This window comes from Argentina silus (assembly GCF_951799395.1).
Source record: "Argentina silus genome assembly, chromosome: 10".
NCBI classification, from domain to species: domain Eukaryota; kingdom Metazoa; phylum Chordata; class Actinopteri; order Argentiniformes; family Argentinidae; genus Argentina; species Argentina silus.
In genome coordinates, this window is record NC_139664.1 from 12,696,637 (window position 1) to 12,719,567 (window position 22,931).

At 40.2% G+C, this 22,931-nt stretch overlaps 1 protein-coding gene across 1 annotated transcript in view; it reads right to left on the reverse strand.

The window, feature by feature from the left end:
• The window catches only part of adcy2a (adenylate cyclase 2a), a 38,814-nt gene extending 16,282 nt beyond the window's left edge, over nucleotides 1-22,532 (reverse strand). The window contains exons 1-4 of the mRNA XM_083679573.1: nucleotides 22,314-22,532; nucleotides 19,379-19,576; nucleotides 11,338-11,499; nucleotides 756-905 (exon numbers count right to left, since the gene is read on the reverse strand). Coding sequence (XP_083535699.1) covers nucleotides 756-905; nucleotides 11,338-11,499; nucleotides 19,379-19,576; nucleotides 22,314-22,517 — 714 coding nt within the window. The 5' untranslated portion in view covers nucleotides 22,518-22,532. The remainder of the gene's footprint in view (nucleotides 1-755; nucleotides 906-11,337; nucleotides 11,500-19,378; nucleotides 19,577-22,313) is intronic.
• Nucleotides 22,533-22,931: the final 399 nt, after the last annotated feature.

Sequence of the window (22,931 nt, forward strand, 5' to 3'; positions counted from 1 at the left end):
CATCTCTGCTGCTTAACTAGACCATCTGCTACTATGCCACCCTGGGCTACGTCTTCACACCAACAATCTGCTTCTCACTCTGTGTGAGGTGGAATCAAGGTTTAGCCCCCAGTGTCAGCATGTATAAATCAGAAGCTAATGGATCAGGGAGAAGTAGAATGACCAGGAATATGCAATCTAGGAAATCCTCATGTATCGAAGCTACCACATATAGTACTGACCAGTGTTGATACAGAGGAATGATGGCTCAAAGGAGGTTAACAATTATCATATGAACATGTTCTAAAAGACTGCCAATGACCCTGACAAATTAATCTTGTATGGAATCAATCCCACCAAACACAGTTTATCTCCACAAGCCAACCATGTGAATGTGCTTATAGCTGATCTGTCTTCACGGCAGAGAGTTGTACAGGCAGACCCTGACAGACATATCACATGGATACATGCAGGAAATCACCAGCAGAAGACTCACATCACAGTGTTTTACAGTTAACAGTCTGTTTTCTTTTTTGTTTGATTTTGACGATCTGTTTTAATGTGTTCTTTTTTTGTTTGTATAATGTGAATTTGCTTAATCTTTTGTCGTGTTGTATTGTCTAACCTTAAAGGTCTTTATCCAAAAGAAAACATATAAACAGTCTATATGTTTGAAAGAAAGAGTCTGTCTGGGTATACTGCATGTGTATTTCAGATGTATTCCTAAATGATAGATTTTCCCAAATTGTTAATTAGCAGTAAAATGTATACTAAACCTGTTGTCGCTTCTCAAACTCCAGTTTGATGGGGGACTTGATGCAGTTGCAGGTGTCATGGTATGTCTGTTTCAGGGCCAGCTCCATCAGGTGTTTGTGATAAGCTCCGGCCATGTTCCCACAGATAAAAATGATGATATTGGCCAAAATCTACAGGAGAAACAAGAGAAAGAAAACAACAAATTATCAAATCTCTTGTGTGGTTCATTTTCCACCACAAATTGCGTAATGTTATTACCGGCAAGAGTAATGAGAAATTTTTTAACACTGTTCTCAAGGACCCTGTCAGCATGTAAGATTAAATCCATCACATTAGCAGTTCAGAAGTGAGTCTCATGCTCTGGTTGTCTCGGAAGCAAACTTCTAAGCTCAGCATTTCCTACCCAATGTTCATTAATCCCAAATCCAGAGAGCCTCTATTGACTCCAGCCTCTCTTTCATCTACTCCACTGCCTAAATGCTTTCATCCCTACACTGCAAGGCTAGTTTATGAAAGACACATCATTATGATAGTGTTAACTACACTTAGTCATTCATTTCATTCAAGCCCTGTAGTGTCTAGACCATACATTGTATTGATTCAGGATGAGCTCAAGAGACTCAAAAGACTCAAAGGATTTTGAAGATATTCATTATGAATAGAGACACAATAGGTGCTCTCTTCTGAGTGCTCTTTACTGACTTTGAGATCAAATTAGACAGCATATGAATGGGAAAGGCTGAACGCATGTTTTCTCCTGCTACCTGAGGTAGAGTACTGAATATGTTCATTAGTCAGACACTGTGTTGAGTTACACTCATGATATGCAAGAAATTTAAGGCGGAACAGTCTGGCACCTTTTTTAGAATGAGACTTGGAAGTGTTGGCTAAAAAATACAGTTATTCTTGTGGTAATCTATGGGTTTCTTTTGCTAGAGGCAGTTTAGTCATGAACGTTTACCATAGAGTGACGGCTGGTGCATAGCTCCGACTTTGCTGCACAACATGAGTGAACTTATCATGACCCACTGAGCGCTGAATTGTGAGGTTAGGTATGTTTTCTCTCTTTTTTCCATGTATGGGCTTTATAAATACATTACAAAGAGCCAACAGAGGTGTTCTATCTCCTACCTCCACTTGACAAATTCAGTGGAGGTAGGAGATAGAACAACTCTGTTGGCTCTATACAAAAGTAGAATAATGTCATGGAGATACATTGTCCTGGTCATACTATTACTCATTTTGAATCACCTCATTGGATACACAAACAAATAGCTAACAATAATGCTGAAAATGACACTCCATAGAAGTTCATATAATTCCTTTTAGGGTTGGACCAAAATTGCTGGTTGTGGGCACTCATCAACAAAGCAGTGCTTTTCAATTCAGGTATTCACTCGGCAGTGCAGAGAAAGTTCCATTAGGACTGCATTATAATAGGCCAGTGTGCAATGATGAGAGGTGAATTTTAAAAGAGCCAGGAGGGCAGATAACCTTGAGCTCAGTATTTGACACATTTGAAGAAAATGGGCGATTTAATGGTTCTGTAACTAATCTATTTGACATATTTTCCTTTGTTTACCTTTCTATCTTACCATTGGCAATTTGCTCCATTGCTGACATGAATACATACAGTATATTTAGACTATATTTACATGGGCAAATAAACTTGTGACCTTTAAAGGAGAAACTGTATAGGCTATCTTTTACAAAATACTTGTCTGAATCCATAACTTTGATTATTCACAGCTTTTGGCGTATAATGAGTCACTTTATGCAAATAATTACTGTAGTGCCTACCTCTCTGTCCATTAGGCTACCTGTGGACAAGGAAAGTTATTCTGATGCTTTGTGGGAGTACATTAAAGTTATTCATTCAGATTCAGAGTGATGGAATATGTTTGCAGAATGTCTCTCTGTATCACTTTATGCTAACACTGTGACCTTCTCCTGACAGCAGAGACCTGCTACTTCCTGCCTTGCAGCTTGTCTGCGTTGAATCCCAAGAGGAGCATTAAATGACTACTACTGTAGAAAATAGATGTCTGTATTTCAGGTGTTACAGTACACTGAATGAGTGCATATTTTTCTGTATACAGTATATGTTTTCAGCTGGAATTGAACTGCCAACTTTGGTTTTGCTAGCAGCACCATGCTCTACCAACTAGCCACACAGTACTACCAAGCTTCTATCAAAGTAACAGCAATTGCACCAAGAACAGAGCATAACTTTACTTAGTTAAATAAGCTCCTAAAACATACAAGGACAGAGTGTTTAGTCACCAACAATGTTATACAGTCATCCTATTGACAAGTCAATTGGTAACCCGACAGTCATCCAGTTTGCCATTCCATGTTACTGCCTGTATTTGTTACTTTGCTCAACAATAACATGTACTATACTGTATATTTAGGACAGGGCAAAACCATATGCCTATGGAATGTGCATGCTCTGCTCTGGTTTATCTATTTTCAAATCTATTTACTTTATTTGGGCCAGACTATTTTTGACCTCCCCACTGATTCTTCGCACATTTCCACAAGAAATAGTAGAGACGCCGCATTTGAGATTTGTCAAGAAGAAAAACAAATAAATTAGAGCATGTATTTATTGCAGAGACTATCCATCAACTCCTGTTTATCATGGTGTTAGCACCTGTATGAAAATTATGATTCTATTCAATCTCAGCAATGGATGACATGAAACGTTGTCTTTAAACATATGGATGCAGTGATGTGGTGAGAATATCTTCATTTCATAATTAGCTTTCTCTGTATTCTCATGTGCAAATCCATAACTGGACAGAAGAGAGCAAGGGTGGCATTGGTATGGATCCAACATCTTAAAGGTCAGGTTTGTGAACTTGGCCAGGTGAGTCATTTCCCTTGCTCCCCAAGGTCAAAACAGAGGACTTGATACACATACTAGGATAACTGAGGATTACCTGAACCTAGGAACTAAGCCTTCCTTGGCACTGGTGGACTTACCTTAAGGCAAACCTAGGCAATTGCCTAGGGCCTCAAGCAGAATGGGGCCCTCATGTGAGCGTGCAATAATTGAGGTAAATTGAGGATAAATGAAAGCGCCATAAACAACTGATCACATTAGATTAACCAACATGTTTCATCCTTATTATAATGTCCTAAAAACAGTAGCCTAATATTCTTAACTTTGCTCGCTTGCCTTGCATCGGGTTTTTTCACGCCTGCTATGTTCTCAATGTATCAAACGTCTCTGTGTGTATTCGGCTTCTTATCCAGCCTACATTCAAATGGCTATACCAAAAGCCTACCTTTGAGATTCATACAGAAACATACAGAAATGCAGCCAATGAACAGGCGCAGTTTCAGTCCCCATCACCTGTGATGCGTTTATTGCCAGCCCAACATACAATGAAGTTCAACTCTTTCTCAGTTTTCGAGAAAGCAAGCATCTTAATACATTTCCAGCTGTAGGAAGCCTACTTCTGATCAGTTGCTTCTGAACATCAACAATATTTCAGTGCTATAATAAGAGGTTAGACTCAACTCTGCCTGGAGCCATTAAACTCTTAAGTCCGCCCCGGTTCTTTGCAACATGTGGAGAGAACCTTTCATCACTTATCTTAAATCAGAGGATGTGTGTGAAGCCAGTTTTAATGACCCATTTGAGACTGGCTTTCAGGATCTCTTCAAAGAAAGAGGGCTTAAGACACTCTTACCCGTAGCCTTTTAGTAGGAGAGATGGGGCGCATCCTTGAGTCAAGGATAATACACTGTAAAAAGTTTAGCTGTGCTGCTAACATCCTCCACAATGTAATTGAAAGCATTTCAGTGTGTGATATTTCAGTCAACGAATGTGTTTCAGTCAACAAATGTGTGATACTATAAATGCACAAATGATGAATACTAATTATCTATATAATTCCGGTACTGATTAATACTACTGCCATATATGTGCAAGAAAATTAATTATCATTGACAATGAACACATGCTATACCAAACTATTACTAAAAGAAACAAATGTTCAATTTAGAAGAGAAACTTTCTAACAGTCTAATCCAAACATAATTTTAATTCCCAATACAGAGTGCAAAGACATTTCAATATTAAAAAGGGATTCTAGATATTAAGTGAGGAAAAATAAACAAGTTTTATTTGAATTTAATGGAAGCTTGTTGAGCAGAGGAATAAAATTGGGTATTTTTGGGCCATAGCACTCCATGTAGAATTCCTTTAGAACTACGTAAAACAGACACTGCTCTGTAATGAATTAATGATGAAATGCACTGCCACTGGAACAACTGTTTAAACATCTCACTTTCATTATATGCTCCCACAAATAATTGATTATTCATCTTCTGGCAAAGCTTGAATATCAAGTTTGGGCTTATAATTCACGACTCAAACATATTGTCATATGGTTAGGGCTACACAAACTATTTTAACCAAATAATGGCTTATCACTTGTTTAGTCCGGTTTATAATTTCTTCATTCAAGCCTATTCAGCCTATAGCATGTGAGGAATCAAATTGCATCACTGAGGACAAAACAATAGGATGATGACATCCTAAACCTACAGTAGTGTTTACCACATTGATTGACAGCCAAGTTGCAGCCTACAATCAACAAAGAGGCACAATCAACAAAGAGGGTTTAACTGGCACTGCACTGGCAACTTACTGAGAAGAAGACGTAGATGGAGAAACACATGGCCTTGCCCCCATGGAGGGCTTTCCCCCATCAATGAGAGAGCCACTTCATTAGAGAGCCAATGAGCCTACAGTTAAAAGCTAAATGGACTGGACATGCCGGGAATATCAAATCCTTTGCAGTGCGTTAAATGGTTCACATTTACACATGTTTCCAGTGGTTTGCCTCTGGGTTGTTGTATTGGCAGGTCTATTCATTGGCTTGTCTATGTGGTGTAACTGGACACAATAAAATCAAAGGAATTCGAGAGATCAATAGTGATTGATGTAACAGCTTGATAAATAATTAGCTTTCCTTTAGTTTCAATCAAACTTATTTGAGGTATTTTGTTCATAGCAACATTGTCTTTATTGACATCTGACCTTCCTTTCTTGTGTAATATAACAGAAGTACACAATATTATGAGCAGGTGTGTTGGCTACATATTTAGAGGAGGCCAACATAAAAACTCTTCACAGAAGCAGGAGTTGGCAGAGTACCCTGATGTCCACCCCCTCATAATCAGAAAATTGAGATCCTAAAACATTACATAAAGTGATGATGAATAACTAACTGAATTTTTGTGGGTGTGGGTGGAAGATTGTGTTTGTGTTGAGCTTATACCAACATGTAAACTACTGTATAATTGCACATGACATGTACTGTACTTTAGAGGCAGAGTGTAAATTTAAAAAAAAAGAATTTTTAAAACTTAAAAAAAAGCGCTGAGCTTGTTTTGGTTGGTGGAAAGCCATCAAGAATCTTAAACAATGACAACAAATTCAATTGTACACTACACATGGCCTTTGGCTCAGTAGCTGGTAAATAAAAAGATGCACTGATTCATTCAGTCAAAGGTCCTTCATGAGGGGTGTGAAGACACTTATGTGGAAAGCTTTATTTAACACAGCACACAGAGGGCATGACCAACAATAGCAGGCCATGATACAGTACACACTCATCCCCCTTTAGTCCTAACCGCCCTTATGAATAAAAAACATTAGTCATAATTGATGTGCTGTTGAGAACATGTTATTTTAGGGAGAAAATAAAAAAAGCAACATAATAGATAATAAATAAACAATGCAACTACAATAGCTGTTTTATCTTTTAAACCTTGAATATTAGGGAATCTGTCCTGTGTTTGTTTCCAGTGTCTCTTAAATGCAGTATTGGAAAAAAAAACGATTGCACCAGCACAATTGTTTTGGTAGTATATTAAAGGGTTAGGGTTAGGCTGTTTTTCTAGGTCAGAAAACATTTCTTTTGCTTTAAAGGAGATACAATGGTAACTAAGAATGAAAATCTAAAATAAGTCCACATCCTTGTCTAATTTTCTTGACAGGTGAACTAGCTTTTGTGTATTGTACCACTTTAAATCCATCAACACCCTCACTTCTATATATATATATATATATATATATATATATATATATATATATATATATATATATATATTACCGCCACACAGATTACTCTTTATAGCTCGTGTCCGATAGTTAACCCTTGACACAGAAACCTTTAAAACATCCTTTCACAGAGCAGTCACTTTTTGCTCTTGTCTTTAAAAAGGATGTGACACCAAAAGTAACAAGAAAACCGAGTAGTACATTCCATATTTTTATAACATCTAACACTATGATTATATTTCAATTGTAACTGAAACAGATATTATGATTTACAGTATAAGACACTAGCAGCAAGCCGTCCTACATGTGATAAAAAATTATTTGTCAATGTTGTCAGGGTACCTTATATTTTACACAGTAGGGTTAGGGTTAGGGTTAGGGTTATTGTCACAAAGTGGGAAAGCAGAGAGTGACAGTAGTAATTCTAAGAATAGCCTACAGTATACAAAGTATGTTTCCTAAGCCCTACATGAGGCAGTTTCCTCATGTAGCATCCATCCTCTCCTATAGGCAATAGGCTGTTGTGTGTAGGCTTAAAAAAAATAGTAGTGCTTATTTTATAGTAGCCTATAGCCTATAGTTTGAAAGCAGACCAAGGACAGTATTATTTGAAAGCCGTCAATGTCTACTTTTATAAAACCAAGTAGCCTGTGTGAGAAAAAGATCAACCTTCCCTGCACGCAAATAACAGGTCTCTAACCCCTCCATGTAAGATGAGCTCATGTTTGTAGACTCTATTGTAGTCATGCTTCTTTTATTCATGTGGAATCATACATTTACTTTACTTCATTTAATAGCATTATTTAAAAGCAGCCCACAGGAGACTGAGAGACGCGTAGTTTGTGTGAGTTGCCGACAGTAACTGTTGGAATCCCATGATGCAGGCCTCGTGCTTGTTGCCTGTCTAATTCAACCTTGCTTTAAGGGTTAGTTTAGGGGTTGAGGTAAACAGGACAGTCTATTAAAGCGGGCCAGTGGGGAGCAGGCCACGTGCATGGGCTCATTGGGGAGTTGTTGTAGTACTTATTTGTAAGTATTTGAGCATTCGTTTTGGATTAACGGGACAGTGAGAGTGTGCAAGCATGTATGCACTTGCCCACAACGGTTAAAATTGTTGGATCTGATTCCTTTGACTTATGTTATTTTACATTCAGGCCAAGCCATTTTTACAACGAAATTGTCATAACGTGGTAAAGCAAATACTGGGAAGGAACAACCCTGTCAAAGTCATGCAAGAATAGCCTGCAGAAAAGGTTCCAAAAGAAGCTCTGGCCATCAGGCATTTTCCCTCCTGTCCACTCTCGTCTCTCATCCAAGCTGGGTTGTTGCCTCTTGAGGCCAATGTTGTAGTGTTTATTTGATTCATTAGCAGCAAGGACATTGTACAGTATTATTCAAAAGCAATCAATCAATGTTTATTTTGTCCTATTTTACTATCCTGACCAAGTTAACATACACGCTCTTGAAGTTGCCGGGTTCATGTATAAAAGCTCATGTTTGTAGACTACATGAGTGATTCTTTGATTTGTGTGGAGGCTATAGACTAGCATCAGGAAATCATTGGATCTATGAATTTGTTTCAAGTGAGTCCAAGGTGGGCCGGATAAACTATTGTCAATTTATTTGTATTCATACGGCATCGTCCAGTCAAAGTAGCCTACACTTTCACGAAACATTTTCCCCACAATCAGGTCCTACTGCAAAAAATACCCTTAATACCCTTTCTCGTTAGATTGCTGGGAAGTAATTCATCTGATGCACCCCACACAGTTGATCCCATGTCAAGTCAAATCGCAGGAAATTCTGGGACTGGCAATTCCAGCTGTTTATCAGTGAAGGAGCAGTGCAGAAAAAGAATGACAGAGATGGTAGCAATAGGAAAGTGCGTTTTATATGTGCGTTACATATCCACTTGTAGGCTTACTTTGACCTGCTGGGATTTTGCCTGGACAATTTCTTATTGTTATCCGCCCTATGGCGAGCTTTGGGCCCCTGCATTGTAGGCCAAACATTACATCATTATATTATATATTATATGGAGATTAGACATTGTTCGTGTTTTACTTGGAGAATGACAGGATTTGTCTACTGTGAAAATCTGTTACCGGGCTCCATTAAAAAATAATTAGTTGTGAGCTTCTACATCTAATACTCAGTGCACAAAAGACAGATACACTGGATCTGTGTCAAAAACACGTGCACCAAATTGCATCTGATTACATTAGGATGGCAGCAAAATTGAATTTCAAACCTAATCTCAAGGAACATATCAAATTAGGCTATTTAGGATGATTAGTTTGAGATTACATTGATGCCTTCATACATTACCAAGTGGCCTCAATCACTGACCCTGGTGTCATAGAAAAGTACTGTGCCAGAAAGAGAGCTTTGAATTAGAGTTCAAGATAAAGAGTAAATCCCTACTTCCTGTCTTTATGAGCTCCTCAATCTCTACTGTATGTGTGCTCTTGTCATACAGTTACTACATTTATAACATTGACTGTGTTTGAGGGACTATACTATATATTATACCGACAGTATGACTTCAGATCATACAGAAAGAGTCTGTAATGATTATTACAGCATACATTATCTGTGATTTCAGCATTGCTGTGTTGTCTCACATCGCCTGTTGAATGATACTAGCAGGCAAATAGCACTGCTCTAACATCTTTTTTTTCTTAATTTTTAATTGGGAAATTGGGGGAAGAAAGTCTCCCCCATCAAAGGGAAAAAACACCAATTCCAGTAGAATGGTAAACATAGCCATCCTGTACAGATAAGAGATAACCAGGTGCTGAGCTGGAGAAATGCTCACTTGTAGGGTTTTCAAGTGGAACAATAAATCAGCGCTATCTTTTCTGACATTTGGAGGAGGAACAAGCCTCCACTGTTGATGACTGTAGATTAAAGAAAATAACTGTGTTATTGGAAAGAGATGATGTTGTTTTCGATCAAATGAACAACTCATCTTGAGGATTGTGTTTGTGTGGTCCACACCCCAGGTCCCTGAACCACCATGTTGTTCTCATTACCACTGGGGAACTGAAGATGCCTGATTTGCCAAGATTTACTGGAGGCCTCATGGGCAAAAGTTATGTCATAATGGAATCTAGCATCTCTGTACCACAGTACCAGTGACACATATAGTGTTGTATATCATAAAATCAAAAAAGAAAAAAAAAAAAGCTAGGCAGTTGCACCACCAACTGTGCACCACAACATTTCAATGCCTACATGAAGCTGCACCAATTATGAATCACAATATAATTCATACTGTACTCTGTATGTCCATTTAACAATAATGAAATAGTATTGACTTGGATAAGTAGATATCCAAAGTTGATGACAGAGTTGGCACTGCCACATATTACCCATAGGCTTTTGAGGCCTTGGCTTGGCAGCTCCATTACCCAGTAGCTTGCCACCATGGTAACCAACTGAGGCACAATTCCCAGAGCAACAATACAATAGTTCCTCAAATAAAGCTGTGATGCCATCCTTGCCCTCACTCTGCCCATTTCCATTTACTTGCTCAATTACAGGGTCAAATCAAATTAAATGACCTGACTGCTACCCTTTATGTTTTACCGAAGACAAATTGTATTGTATACAGTCGAGAAAATACACCAGAAGAGTTTCAATCATTTTGTACTGCATCATTTGCTTTCTAGGCAAGAGTGGCTTACAGAAGAAACATATCATGATACAATTCTGTTAAAGATGTTGCATTTTACACAAGCTGAAATAAGTGAGCAGTTTCAACATGAAAGCAGAGTGTGATTTGGCAGAGTGGTCCTCATGACACATTTGCCCTAGGCTTTCCATATGTCAGTACAGTGGTGCTCCCCAAGCACACTGCTTACACAACGCACCAAAGCTGCAGTGTAAAGGAAAATAACAGAGTGCCATACAGATAATAATGGAATCAGCTTGAAAAGGCCTGTATGATATAGTTTCATAGTGATACATGTTGGTGATTTGATTTCCTGAGATCTATCATGTTCAGATTGGTGAGCAGAAGGCTAGCTTCAGCAACATATGCAGACTGCCGCCTCACCATTTTGTGCAGCAATCAGTAATACTATTAGAAAGACGCTGACCTTTTGAGAGTGTTTAAAATACATTAGAATTTATATTGCTCACTCTGTACAGAAGGTTGAAAAAAACATTGGTTTTGGCCAGAAGGTCACATTTGTTTGCTTGTCAAACATACAGACTATTTACTTGAAAATGACATTTTGTGAGCTAAATGAGAGCAAAAAACTCAAGGCACTGATGTTTAATTGGCCCAGAATTCTTTAAAAATATACAAAAACCAAACAACTGATTTTAAAACTGTCCTTCATAGTGGGAAACACATAAGTGAAAGTAATTTTGTCCACAACTGATACCATCAACATATTGTGATGTGTCAAACGTAGCAACTCTTGCTGTTGCTATAGTTTCTGGTGCTTTGTGAGTGTGTCAGCTCTACCTGTGTGGCTGTGTGATTGGGTAATGGTTGCTGTGCCACTGACCTGCCAGACCAGGGGCTCCATTCTGTCTGTGGAAGTGGACAGGCACACACTGAGCACGATGGTGTGAGAGGAGGAGGTCAGGACGCTGGCGATTATGGCATCCCGCATGGAGAAGGGCAGCATGGTGTACACCACAAAGACTATAAACAGGAAGAAGGAGACCTGGGACAGAAACAAGAGAAGGGAGGACAGCATTAGGAGATATTACTTCAATAAAACAATTTTTAAAAGTAACAGTCATTTTAGCAAGTACAGTAACCAATCATATTGTGAGCATAAGAACTTGCTACTGTATATGTTGTCTAAAGTGAGGTTAAGGATTCAATTAAGATCATGCACAGAATTCAATAGGTGTGAAACCCTATTTTCTCTTGGGGAAAAAACACAATGCTTGACAGTCAAACAACTGTACAATGCATTTCACTTCAGCTTCCCTGATTGCAAGCACTAACAAGGGCTATCAAGTCTCATAGAAAACCTCATGCCTTTTCCTTTTAGCAACCCTTTCCTTTACACTGCTCAGTCCTTAGTCCATCTCATCTGCTGTCCTGCCTAAACAGAAAGAGGTCAGTGTTCTCGCTGGATGAAACTGCTGAAAGGTGCCAGTTAACCTTTCTAGGTTATTTTCAGTGAGAGGGAGAGGAAAAGGAGAGGGAAATTGGGAAACACTGATACGCTTGTTTAAGGCTATGCCACCAAGACAAAGTGTTCCACAGTGCAGAATTTCAATAGGCAAACTTGGGTTCCATCTGAATCACAAAGTAGAATTATTTTGGAAGCAGCAGTTGCTCCAGATTGTAAACTATACTAGAGAAACAAGAGTTTCATAACAACATAATATCCCTATTGGTCATCGACCAATAGGGATATTATGCTGTTATGAAACTTTTGTCAATACCTTATTTTCAATACCTTGTTTTGTCAATACCTTATTTTCTCAATTAAAACTACTACAGTAGCTAATTGAACAAACAATCCAGACACTATATAGCAAAATAGAAATAGAATTTAAGAACATTTAAATCTACAGTTTTATAATTGTGCAACAGATCCAAATCGGGTGTGCTTACTATAATAGAAGAAAGCAATTATTATATTGAAAGGGAAACTGTCAATACTTTAACAAGGTTTTTCTTTCATTAGTCACTATACAATAGGAAATGTGGGAGTGGGTGGACAAACAATAGACTATTGAGCATTTTGAATTACTGTCAAACAAAACACTTGTTGTAACAGACAATATAAAAAAGAAAATGTGAAATTCTCATGATAAAAAAAAACCTGTAGTGATGGTAATAATCTGAACAATATAGCAAATGCTCCAATTTCAATCATTATGAACCAACTCCTAAAAACTGCAATCTAATACTGTACATATCTTGCATCTTACAATATTGAACGCGTGTGAGGTATCGCCTGACTTCCTGCAAGGATTAATTATAAATGATTACATTCAAAAAGCTGAATGAAATGCACTGCTTGACACAGCAAACCACCAGACATAACCGAGGAAATAAAATGAGCAGTAAATTAGTGCTGTCTGTGGGCGAAAATTACAATTATTTTTGAAGTGGTTAAAAATAATGAAGCCTATGACTAATTCCTACCCAGAGAGCAGTGCCACTGCTGCTAGGTAATCCTGTCTTTAGAGCAAGAATGGCCTTCAAATTGAACACCTAATTAGCTCTCGCGACCTAAAAAACAAGGATTGTATTTGTAGTATGGTTCTTTGGGTCTGCAATCTCTTTGTCAAAGCCATTGTGAATGCAACAAATGTATCTCTTTGGTTATATTTCTGTACAGAATAGTATATACCCTAACAACACTAGCCTCGTGACATCTTTGTTTGAATTCTCCATGATTAGCCTCCAAGAGCAAACTCGAAACAAGACTAGGTTAGATGAACTGACAGCCAGTGTTTGTATAAACCCTAACCCTTTGTAATAAGAGTTATATATCTTGACCTGTCCCTGGTATGTCGTAATAACATCTGCATTCATCTAGTGAATGATAACAATGATGTTTAGGTAATAACTCATCACCCAAGTCATCTAATTACTGCCAAATATTCCTCTTACATTGACATAATTTGCAGGGGTCCAACCTCCTTTTTAATGCTCTGAAATCCAATGCTGGTAACTGAATTATGTGACATTGCAAATGGGAGCTGGAAAATATTACAGAGTGAGTTATCATTTATTTTTAGCCCTAATGCAGTAATAAACCAGTGTGCTCCACGGTGTGGCTATGGCCAGTAAAACAAGGACCTTCTAACCCACTAAGTGGTTTGGGCTCTGGGTTCAGTTCAGAACAGTCATTTCTACCAGGCCATGTATCATTTCTTTATAATGACCAGCAGCAAGTCCATAAAACAAATTATAGAGATGGTCTCAAGATTACTTTAGCCTTTTATCTACTGTGGCAAAATGTGTTGGGTTCAGGACACGGTAGATTCTATCTCCATACAGTCACTAAGTCAATACCAATTTTCCCAACAAGAATGGCAAAGTGTTCTTTTTGGTCCCAAAATCAGTTACGAGCTCTAGCCTATCAGGATAGTTAGGCATTACCAAACCCAAATAGAACATTAAATACAAACAAATGCCCCAATGACTGATTTCTCCATAACTATGCTAACAGTGGTGCTCTCTGCCTCCTCTTCCATTTGTTTGCTTGTCAATGGCTGTGCTGTGCTGTGCTCAGTGTGCTGTGAGGAGCCCATGCCCAGACAACACTCAGCAGGGGCATAGGCTGGCCCAGGCAGATAAGCAGCCTTCCTACTGTAGGCAGACAGAGAGGGCTTTGTGGAAATTGGATAAGCATCTGATTGATTTCAACTGAAAATGGAAAGAGTACTCAATACATACTAACAGACAGGGCAAGTTGGTGGGTAAGCACGGCATGTCAGTAGACTGCATTTTGGGGACTGGTGCTCTATGGACGACGGTATTGTCCCAAAGTCACCAATGTAGTGAACCTAACAGACATTTCCCCAGGATGTGTATGAATAGGTTTTCCTAACAACAAGTAAATATAACATGTTTGTCAAAGGATAAGCTAATGGAAAGTAATATCCTTGCAGGTTTACAATCCAACTGTTTGAACTGTCCCCGAATTTATAGATTATTGTATTTGCCTATTGTTTGATTAAAATCTGAATCCTCGGTTGATTAAAAAGATATAGGACTACTGACATTTTTTTCAATGCCCTCTATGTGTAGATATTCATTGTCTTTGCAGGAGAGCCCAGCTGAAGGCTTTGAGAGGCAGGTTTCCAGCATCGGGGTGGCAACACCCCAGTTCCTCTGGGTTTGTGTCAGTCCGCATTAGTCTCTGCTGAACCATCACCCACAAAGCAAGGTGAACATGGAGGGACCTCACAATATGAGCACCAACCATCATCACTGTGTGAGTTGTCACTATGGTTTTCTAGGGGAAATGGAATTGGCATCCTTAACTACATAATTATACTCTCTTTCATTTTGCAAAAGGTTGGCTCAAGTATGTATTGCCACCGACAACCAAGCTTATACCTGGTTCACCCTTTCTCACAACAGACATCACCATCTATCTGTCCTGCTATTGTCTCATTGAAAGCCTGTGAGGCAACATTAGTCAGCTCAGCAAGTAAGATGGTGGATAATAGCCATGGCACTTTGACAACCTAACCAACCAGCCTGGGAAAATAAACCTGTAGACCATTTGTTCAGTGCAGTTAGCTACCTTCATAATAATATTGTTTATGACAAAGTGAGACATGATGGTCATGTATAGCTTCTATATACAGTCTAGACACAGGAAAGTCTATGGTATGATCAATATAAATGCCCCTCAGAGCAAAATGAGAATGAGCTTTTTACCCATAACAATCCAGGAGATTTCTCAGGCTTACTCTATCAGAGCAACCTGGTGCCTAGAGAAGAGTTTTATCACGTACAGTAGGCGCCATGCAGACAATCTTCTATGCCACAAACCTCATAAAGGTCTGAGTCTTAGTCTTTTACACCAGACATATAGCTCTGTAAATATTGATTTTCCAGTCTAGATAATTTTCTCCAGATGTATTCAGGAGACTGGCAGATACAAGCTCCCCATAAGGTTTGCTATTGTAGATTATTATTGCTATTGTTATGTCATTGATTGACTCACGTAATTAAACTTTACTCTCTTCTTTAGAGCTACATCCAATGCAGAGAGAAACGTCTGTCATTAGTGAGTTGATTCACACAGTTGTATTTTCCCATATTCCAAACAATACAATATTGGACATTCTGCTTGAGATGTGATTCATTTGAGTGGTTTTTGACAGGCATCAAGGATAAGAGGGGATCCCTGTTGAAACTGTTCCAATGCCATATACTGTAATTCAATTCATGAACGCCATGGTTATAAAAAAACATACAAGCCTTTTTTGGGGTTGGATTCCTAATATTGCAAGCTCCATAACCCATTGCAAAACGACTTCCAAATGTGTGTGCCTGCCTCTGTACAGTAAGTGCTTGCTGTGGTATAATGCTGCTTTTCTAATTCATGTCACAGATACTTTAAATCATTGAACAAATTTGCATTTTACACTATACAGCCATGCACAATTACCCACTGACACATACACAGACACGTACACGAGCCATACACACACACACACATGCGCATGCACACATGCACACACGCACACACGCACACACGCACACACGCACACACGTACACACACACACACACACACACACGCACACACAGTATTAGACGGTCAGAATCATGCATGGCCTGAGACCAGAGCTGTCCAGCTGATGAAATGTCCAACTCAGGATGGATCACAGATTTATTCCTTGTAGCAAAATTAAGAGTTGTTTTTATGAATTCACAGCTGGGACAGTGAGTGATGCAGACATCCAAAAATAAAGAGAGCATCCCAGAGGAGAGGAGAGATATGCGCTCTCTCTTTCTTTCTCTCTCTCTCTCCCTCTCTTTCTCTCTCCCTCTCTCTCTTCCTCCCTCAGTCCCCCCTCCCTCCCATCCTCTCTCTCTCTCTCTTTCTCTCTCTCTCCCTCTCTCCCTCCCTCTCTGCCACCCTCACCAACTCATAGATTCACATAATCACACTCATGGCATGTGCAATGACTCTCACCCTATTTCATACAAACAGAACTGTTTAAGTCAGTTTATTTAAAGCACAGTGTGTGTAGTATCTTAGCAACTCAGGCATATCTGACAAAAAGATCCAGAATGACAACTCTCTGAAGAGGCACCTGCATAAACCATTGTACTAGCAACAGGAACACTGAGAGAGAGATCAGACTGAAGCCAATGATCTTAATGAGTTTAGAGGTGGAGCAGGAATACAATACAGGTGGAGCAGGAATACAAAGGAAACCTTATAATCACAGTTTAAATTACCATTTTTCATTGTTGCCTCTCCACCATTGTAAGCATTTAATTAAATTTGACTTTCTTTCCTTGCTTTTCCCTTTTCTTGGAAATTAAGTACTCTTAGCAACATTAACACAGGAGTAACCACAGATTAGACGCCTAGTCATTAATTTAATTGGAGGAAAAGGGGCCTTTCAAAACTATGGCCAGCCCACTCTCTCATTCTCCCACTGATTGAGTGAAGGGAATCAAGGAAACCAGACAGGGAGGGAAAAGCTCAACCTTTTCTGCCTGTCTGAGATCTATGATTCCACTTGGCATTTTGATAGTAATTTGAGGTGCAATTACAAGAGATGCATTGCTTACTGACAACGGACATCCGGAAGACTGAATCATCTAAGTAAAGAGCTTTGGAGGTGTATCTATATGGTATACTACTAGCTCTGTGGTGCCTCCTACCTCTTCTCTTTACAGCAGACGCTGACTGTCTTAGCAGTGTCATATCTGACTGAAGCAGGGGAGGCTGATGGAGGTAGAAATCAAATGACAGTCTCATTGATAACATTCATCATTCCATTCCATGCATTACAATGAGGAATGGTCATTGATACCATTCATCATTCCATTCCATCCATTACAATAAGCCCGTCATCCAAAATGTACCTCCACCAGCCTCCTCTGGACTGTAGTCTTCTGAGGGTACACATCGCTCGGTCGAGTGAAAGGTGTCAGGCACTGTATATTAGATGCCAGGCACCAAGAGGTGAAACCCTAGTACTGTAGGCTCTCTGGGTCTAGTGCTGTGAGAGAGAGTAATAACAATAGGGGCTTTGGCTGGTTGATTGGGGAACAGTGAGCCGCAAGGCAATCGGTGCATTGTGTGGTTAACAGGGGCTTTGGGCTCCCTGCTCTCCCTGTCAGGAGTCCCTGCCAATTCGACCAGTGAAATCGCCTTTGACGTCTGAGTAACCTCGAAGAAGCGTGAGATGAAAAAGGAGCAAAGGAAGGGAGTTCTCAGAGTCCCTGAGCCTACGAGTGGAGAAGTGTGCAGAAAGGGTAAGCCCATGGCACAGTTGGTTACAGGCCAGGCTCCTGCTCTTATCATGCCGTTTGAGGAGGGGTAAGGGTAGGTATGCTCTCAATGTTCTATACCAGTACTTAAAAGCAATGGTCCACACACTAGTTCATTCCACCAACATTACTGTATGTTGAGATCCTAAAATACCCATGTAGACTAATAGGATGCTAATTTTAAAGCTTTTCATTTAGGGCATTCGTTGAAGACCAGACAGTAATGTATTATTCATAGCAGATTCATTACTGGATGCATAAGGAGATTTTATGATAAAAAAAAGCAGTGAAGTAGCTTCGCTGGCCATATTCATTTTATCAACAGTGTCGGAAATGAGCTGAGAGCCTAGTGAGGAGGAGAACCAAGATGGAAGGCTAATGGTGCGAGGCCATATGTCCTTGATGGAATAGAGCTCTTCATCACTCAAAATCATCACCATTACTACCAAAACATCACACCCGTGACAGCTCTTCACTCTGTTCACATTGATTAAAACGTCTGAGATGGCATAGAAAGAGAGAGAGAGAGAGAGAGAGCGAGAGAGAGAATTAATGCTACTTGACATACAATGAGGAGAAAAAGCTGAATGGATCTCCTTTCTCCTGCATTCTAAGATAGAGTCAGGGTGGATTTTGTGTCAGAAGATCTGTTCAAGGCTTTATTTTCATGAATAGGGTAGCTGTATGATTCCTGCCTTGTTGTCTACAAGGCACGTAGAGCTGCTGATAATCCTCATCCCTGGTATTGACTTAGACAGGAAGTCCTTTTCCCTGGCACATCTGGCATGACTAGTGTTTGCCTCGCACCATATGTCGTCCTCTCTCCTCTCGTAGAATATGTCAGGGGGGAAAGTGGAGGTTACGCAATAAGGCATACATCTCCTCTCCCTCTCTCCCTCTCTTCCTCTCTCCCTCATCCACTCAATACAACAAACACTGGCTCTCCTTCCATGCCTTTCAGTATCTACACTCATCATCTCATATATTCACTTCTGCTCTTGTTATTCTTTTCTCGGGTCCCGTCAAAGCATATTCACCTGAAAAAGGGCCTCATTACTCTAATGTATTACTCCTTCTTGTCTTAATTACCCTAATCCTTGTGTAAAACTTGTAAATCTTAAAGACCATCTTCACTGAGCACAATAAAGACCTAGTTCTTTCTTCATACAAAGATGATGTAACTCAAAGAAATCTGTGAGTAATGTGTGATCGGTTTGAATGGCAAACATTTATTTTATTACAATGAAGGATGGGTATGATTAAAGCCACTGAAGATTTTTGGTCTTGTGGATAGCTCAGATGTCACAAATATCGATATTCATTAACTTCACAGTACACTGGATATGACTTCCTTAGAACAACCTGAAAACTGGATGTACACTTACTGAAGGATGGTGGAGGCATACATCGGGAGGACAGGCTCATTGTAATGCATGGAACAGCCTCAACCAGCCTCGTCTGGCTCATCATAAGGATTGATACCTCCACCAGCCTCCACTGGGATTAGTGCATTGTACACATCTGTCCTTCCTTCCATGAATAGTTTCAATAGTACAAGCCACTTCAAGCAGGAAGGGAAATGTATGCAACATGCTCATCTTACCTGGTCCCACGGACAGATGATGCCACCAAAAAACATGAAGAGGTAACCCATGGCAACGAGACAGGCCCAGATCACCAAGGAGAAAACACGCAGGAGTTTCTTGAAGACCGACTCAATGCAGACCAGGATGAAGACAGTGAGGAAAATTGCCAGCGCCGTGGGGACGGTGATTACGAATGCCACATGGTCCTCGATATTCTGCGGACAAACAAGTATGGGAAGTCACACAAAAAGGCTTGTCTCTGTCCTTCCCCCGAGTCCACTCATCAATCACTTGACAAAATGCTATCTGATGCTAAAGGGTTGGTGTCAATCACTCAGGCCGATAGGGCTGTTTAGCTTTGGTCCCATAGAGATCAGGCTGATGAAGCAGCATTCATGCGGATATACTGGATGAGCAAACACTTATCATCAGTTCACGTAATTAATCACTTGTGATGAATACTAAATAGAAAATAAATGATAATAAAAACAAAGTCTGGTTGTGGGTTATTTTTTTCGGGTCAACTGTCTTTGTATAAGAAAGTATCATCACTTTACACATATTTTTAAATAAAGATTCACCAGCATTGATATAAATGATGCACTCTATGTAGTGGACAGTTTGATATGGGAGCTTAACACTTTGCTTTCAGGTAATTTGGTCAGCTGTGATCAGAATTACTGTGGCTCAAAAGCATTTATATGGGTCAGTAAGGCACTTACCCATGACCTATTAAATAGCTGCAAACCAGGCTCAACTCTAACATGGCTGCCAGTCAACCACAGCAGACTATACAGTTCACTCGGAGCCTCATAGCAGGTTATAAATTAAGGATTTGTTGCCATAGTAATTCATCTGAACACAAGGTACAGTAGGCCCCTTCAGTAAACAAGGTTATCCTAGGACCTATTGATACTCTACCTATTGGTTTCTGAATGTTAACCCACCCACAAATGAAAGATGATAAGTGGAAAGTACTGAAGCAAAGATTGAACGACCCAAACCCCAAAATATAGTAAATATCAAAGCCACTGATTATCGTGTTCCGATGTGGCTCAGGTGGTAGAGCATGGTGCAAATAACGCTTAGGTTGTGGGTTTGATTCTCGCTGGGACCATATATACTGAAATGTATGCACTCACTCGCAACGTAAGTCACTTTGGATAAAAGCGTCAGCTAAATGGCATATATTATAATGCCAGTGAGTTTCCCAAGCTCGCATCAGTAGCAGGTCACATCACCATTACAGAATGAGAGTCAATCTTGCAGGTGCAATACAGTTGTTGATATGGCCACTAATTCTCCCCTTTGCACAAACACAAAAAACCTGAAGCAGCACAAAATCAGCAGTGAAAGTAGTCACACACCACATAAAGCTACTAACAGTACAAAAGTTGAAGCCCCATGCATTATGGATTAGCTCTGCCTTTCAGAAACCCACTAGATCTGAGAGCTCTGATAAAAATTGCAAGAGAATTCCTTCAAGGTGGATGTAGGGTTCACATCACAATGTCTGCCTCCAGAGCCCCACTCCACCATTTTACTGTTTACTTCAAAAGGGAAGGGAAAGTGCACAGAGCCTGCATAGCTACATGTAAGGGTCTAGCATTATCAGCCCCAATGTACTCTACTTTCACACTCCAAGCTGCATTTTATACCACATGTCCTTATTAAAGGTGAGAGGTAGCATGGGAGGGTGTCAGGGGGGCTTTTGTGAAGTAGCAGCAGGGTCTCAAAGCACCCCTGAAAGGCAGAAGTGTCCGCTCTCTGAAGCTCTTTCACCATCAATGTAATGTGTGCGGGCGCCGGGAGTGGTAGAAAACCAGCTTCACCAAGCAGACTCTGCATCAGCGCAGGATTTAGGTCAGCCAGTCCAGAGAGAGGAAGCAGGATAAGCAGAATGAAAACACATTTACATTCAGTGACTCCCTTGTGGCTATTCAAGCTGTTCATTGTAAAAACTAATAGGAAACTGTTGGTGGAATTATTCTGTCAAATTGCAAATTTTCAAAATATTGGAAATGCTTTAAAACATTCCTTTTGGCATATTGTACAGCATAAACAGTAGAGTTATATGCTTACCAGATTATAATCATCTATGTACATAGACTGATTTGGCCAATGTTGTACATTCAAGTGCTTTGTTCACATTTGACTAATCATGAGAAAAGCACAAAATGTGAAACTCAAACAACCTTTCTGTAAAAAAAGCACACTTGACTTCACTGCGCAATTAATTAATTGGAAGGGTCGGACATAAAAATGGTCCCAGATAATAATGACACATTTTTCCATGAAACAATGGCAAAACTGGCAGACCTAAATGAAAAGTGAAGAGCTTAATTTTCTCCTGTTCAATCACACATGCACACATACTGAACCAAAATCAATACATGAGCATGTTGCAGTGCTGTTAGGTTGTTGACACAGCTCGGTGTTGCTACAAATGGAGCTAGGCATGACTAATCCTGTTGATTTTCTATGCTATTGATCCAGGCAGGTGCAAGTTTTATAGACATCAATAAAAATCAATACATCTGTCTCTCTGGATGCAGAAGGAGACCAAAGTATGTCTCATACTTCATAACATTGATGTTTACAAAATTTGTAAGTATAATTTTGTGTTATCTTTCTATAGTTTGAATATATATATATATATAGAGAGAGAGAGAGAGAGAAAGAGAGAGAGAGAGAGAATTTTAAAAATGTTTCTGTTTTTCAACCCTGAAACGTAAGTTCCGCGATAAGTAGAGTGTGTCTCTCTGAGTGTTGTGAGTGATTGTGTGCGTTTCATTTTAATCCCCTCTCAATAGCCGGCCCAGCAGAGAGCAGGAGTCTTACTCCATCTACCCTGTCACTCGTTAAATGAACCATGCGCTTAGAGAACAAAGCCTTCTCCCCTTTTTTCCACTCATCTTGTCACATTAAAGTTGAACAGAGGAGGATGCTTACCAGCCCTAAAGCAAAGAACACAGCCAGAAGAGCCAGGCAGGCTCCCATCACGATGAGGAGCAGGAACACAATGAGTGGGTGCTGCTGGCTCATGCAGTAGTAGGACTCGTACAGCCAGTCTGGGGACCTCTGCCTCCTGCTGCCGCCAGCCTCCCCCGTATTCTCCAACAGATAGCGTCTCCTGCTCATGGCCTCCTGCCACATGGAGCCGGGGGCAGAGGCGGAGGAGGAGGCAGAGCCCTGTCCCCTGCTCTCCAGCCTCACCTTGGGGTCCTCCTCACTCAGCTCCTTCAGATGCAGAGAGCCGGCGTGCGCCCGGTAGGTGGGCAGGAACGCACCAACTGTAGACCGCAGCATCGTCCAGGCAACATGTTGGAACTGGAATGAAGTGAGGGGAGCGGTGTGGGAGAGAGAGAGTGTCAGGAAAAAAAGAGGGAGGGAAGTGCAGGAGAGAGGGAGGGAGCTGAGAAAGCAGCAGGAGAAGACAGCGTGTGTGTGTGTGAGAGAGAGAGGGAGAGAGAGAGAGAGAGAGAGAGAGAGAGAGAGAGAGAGAGAGAGAGAGAGAGAGAGAGAGGAGCAGAGAGAGCCGGAGAAGGACAGAGAGAGGGAGGATGATGA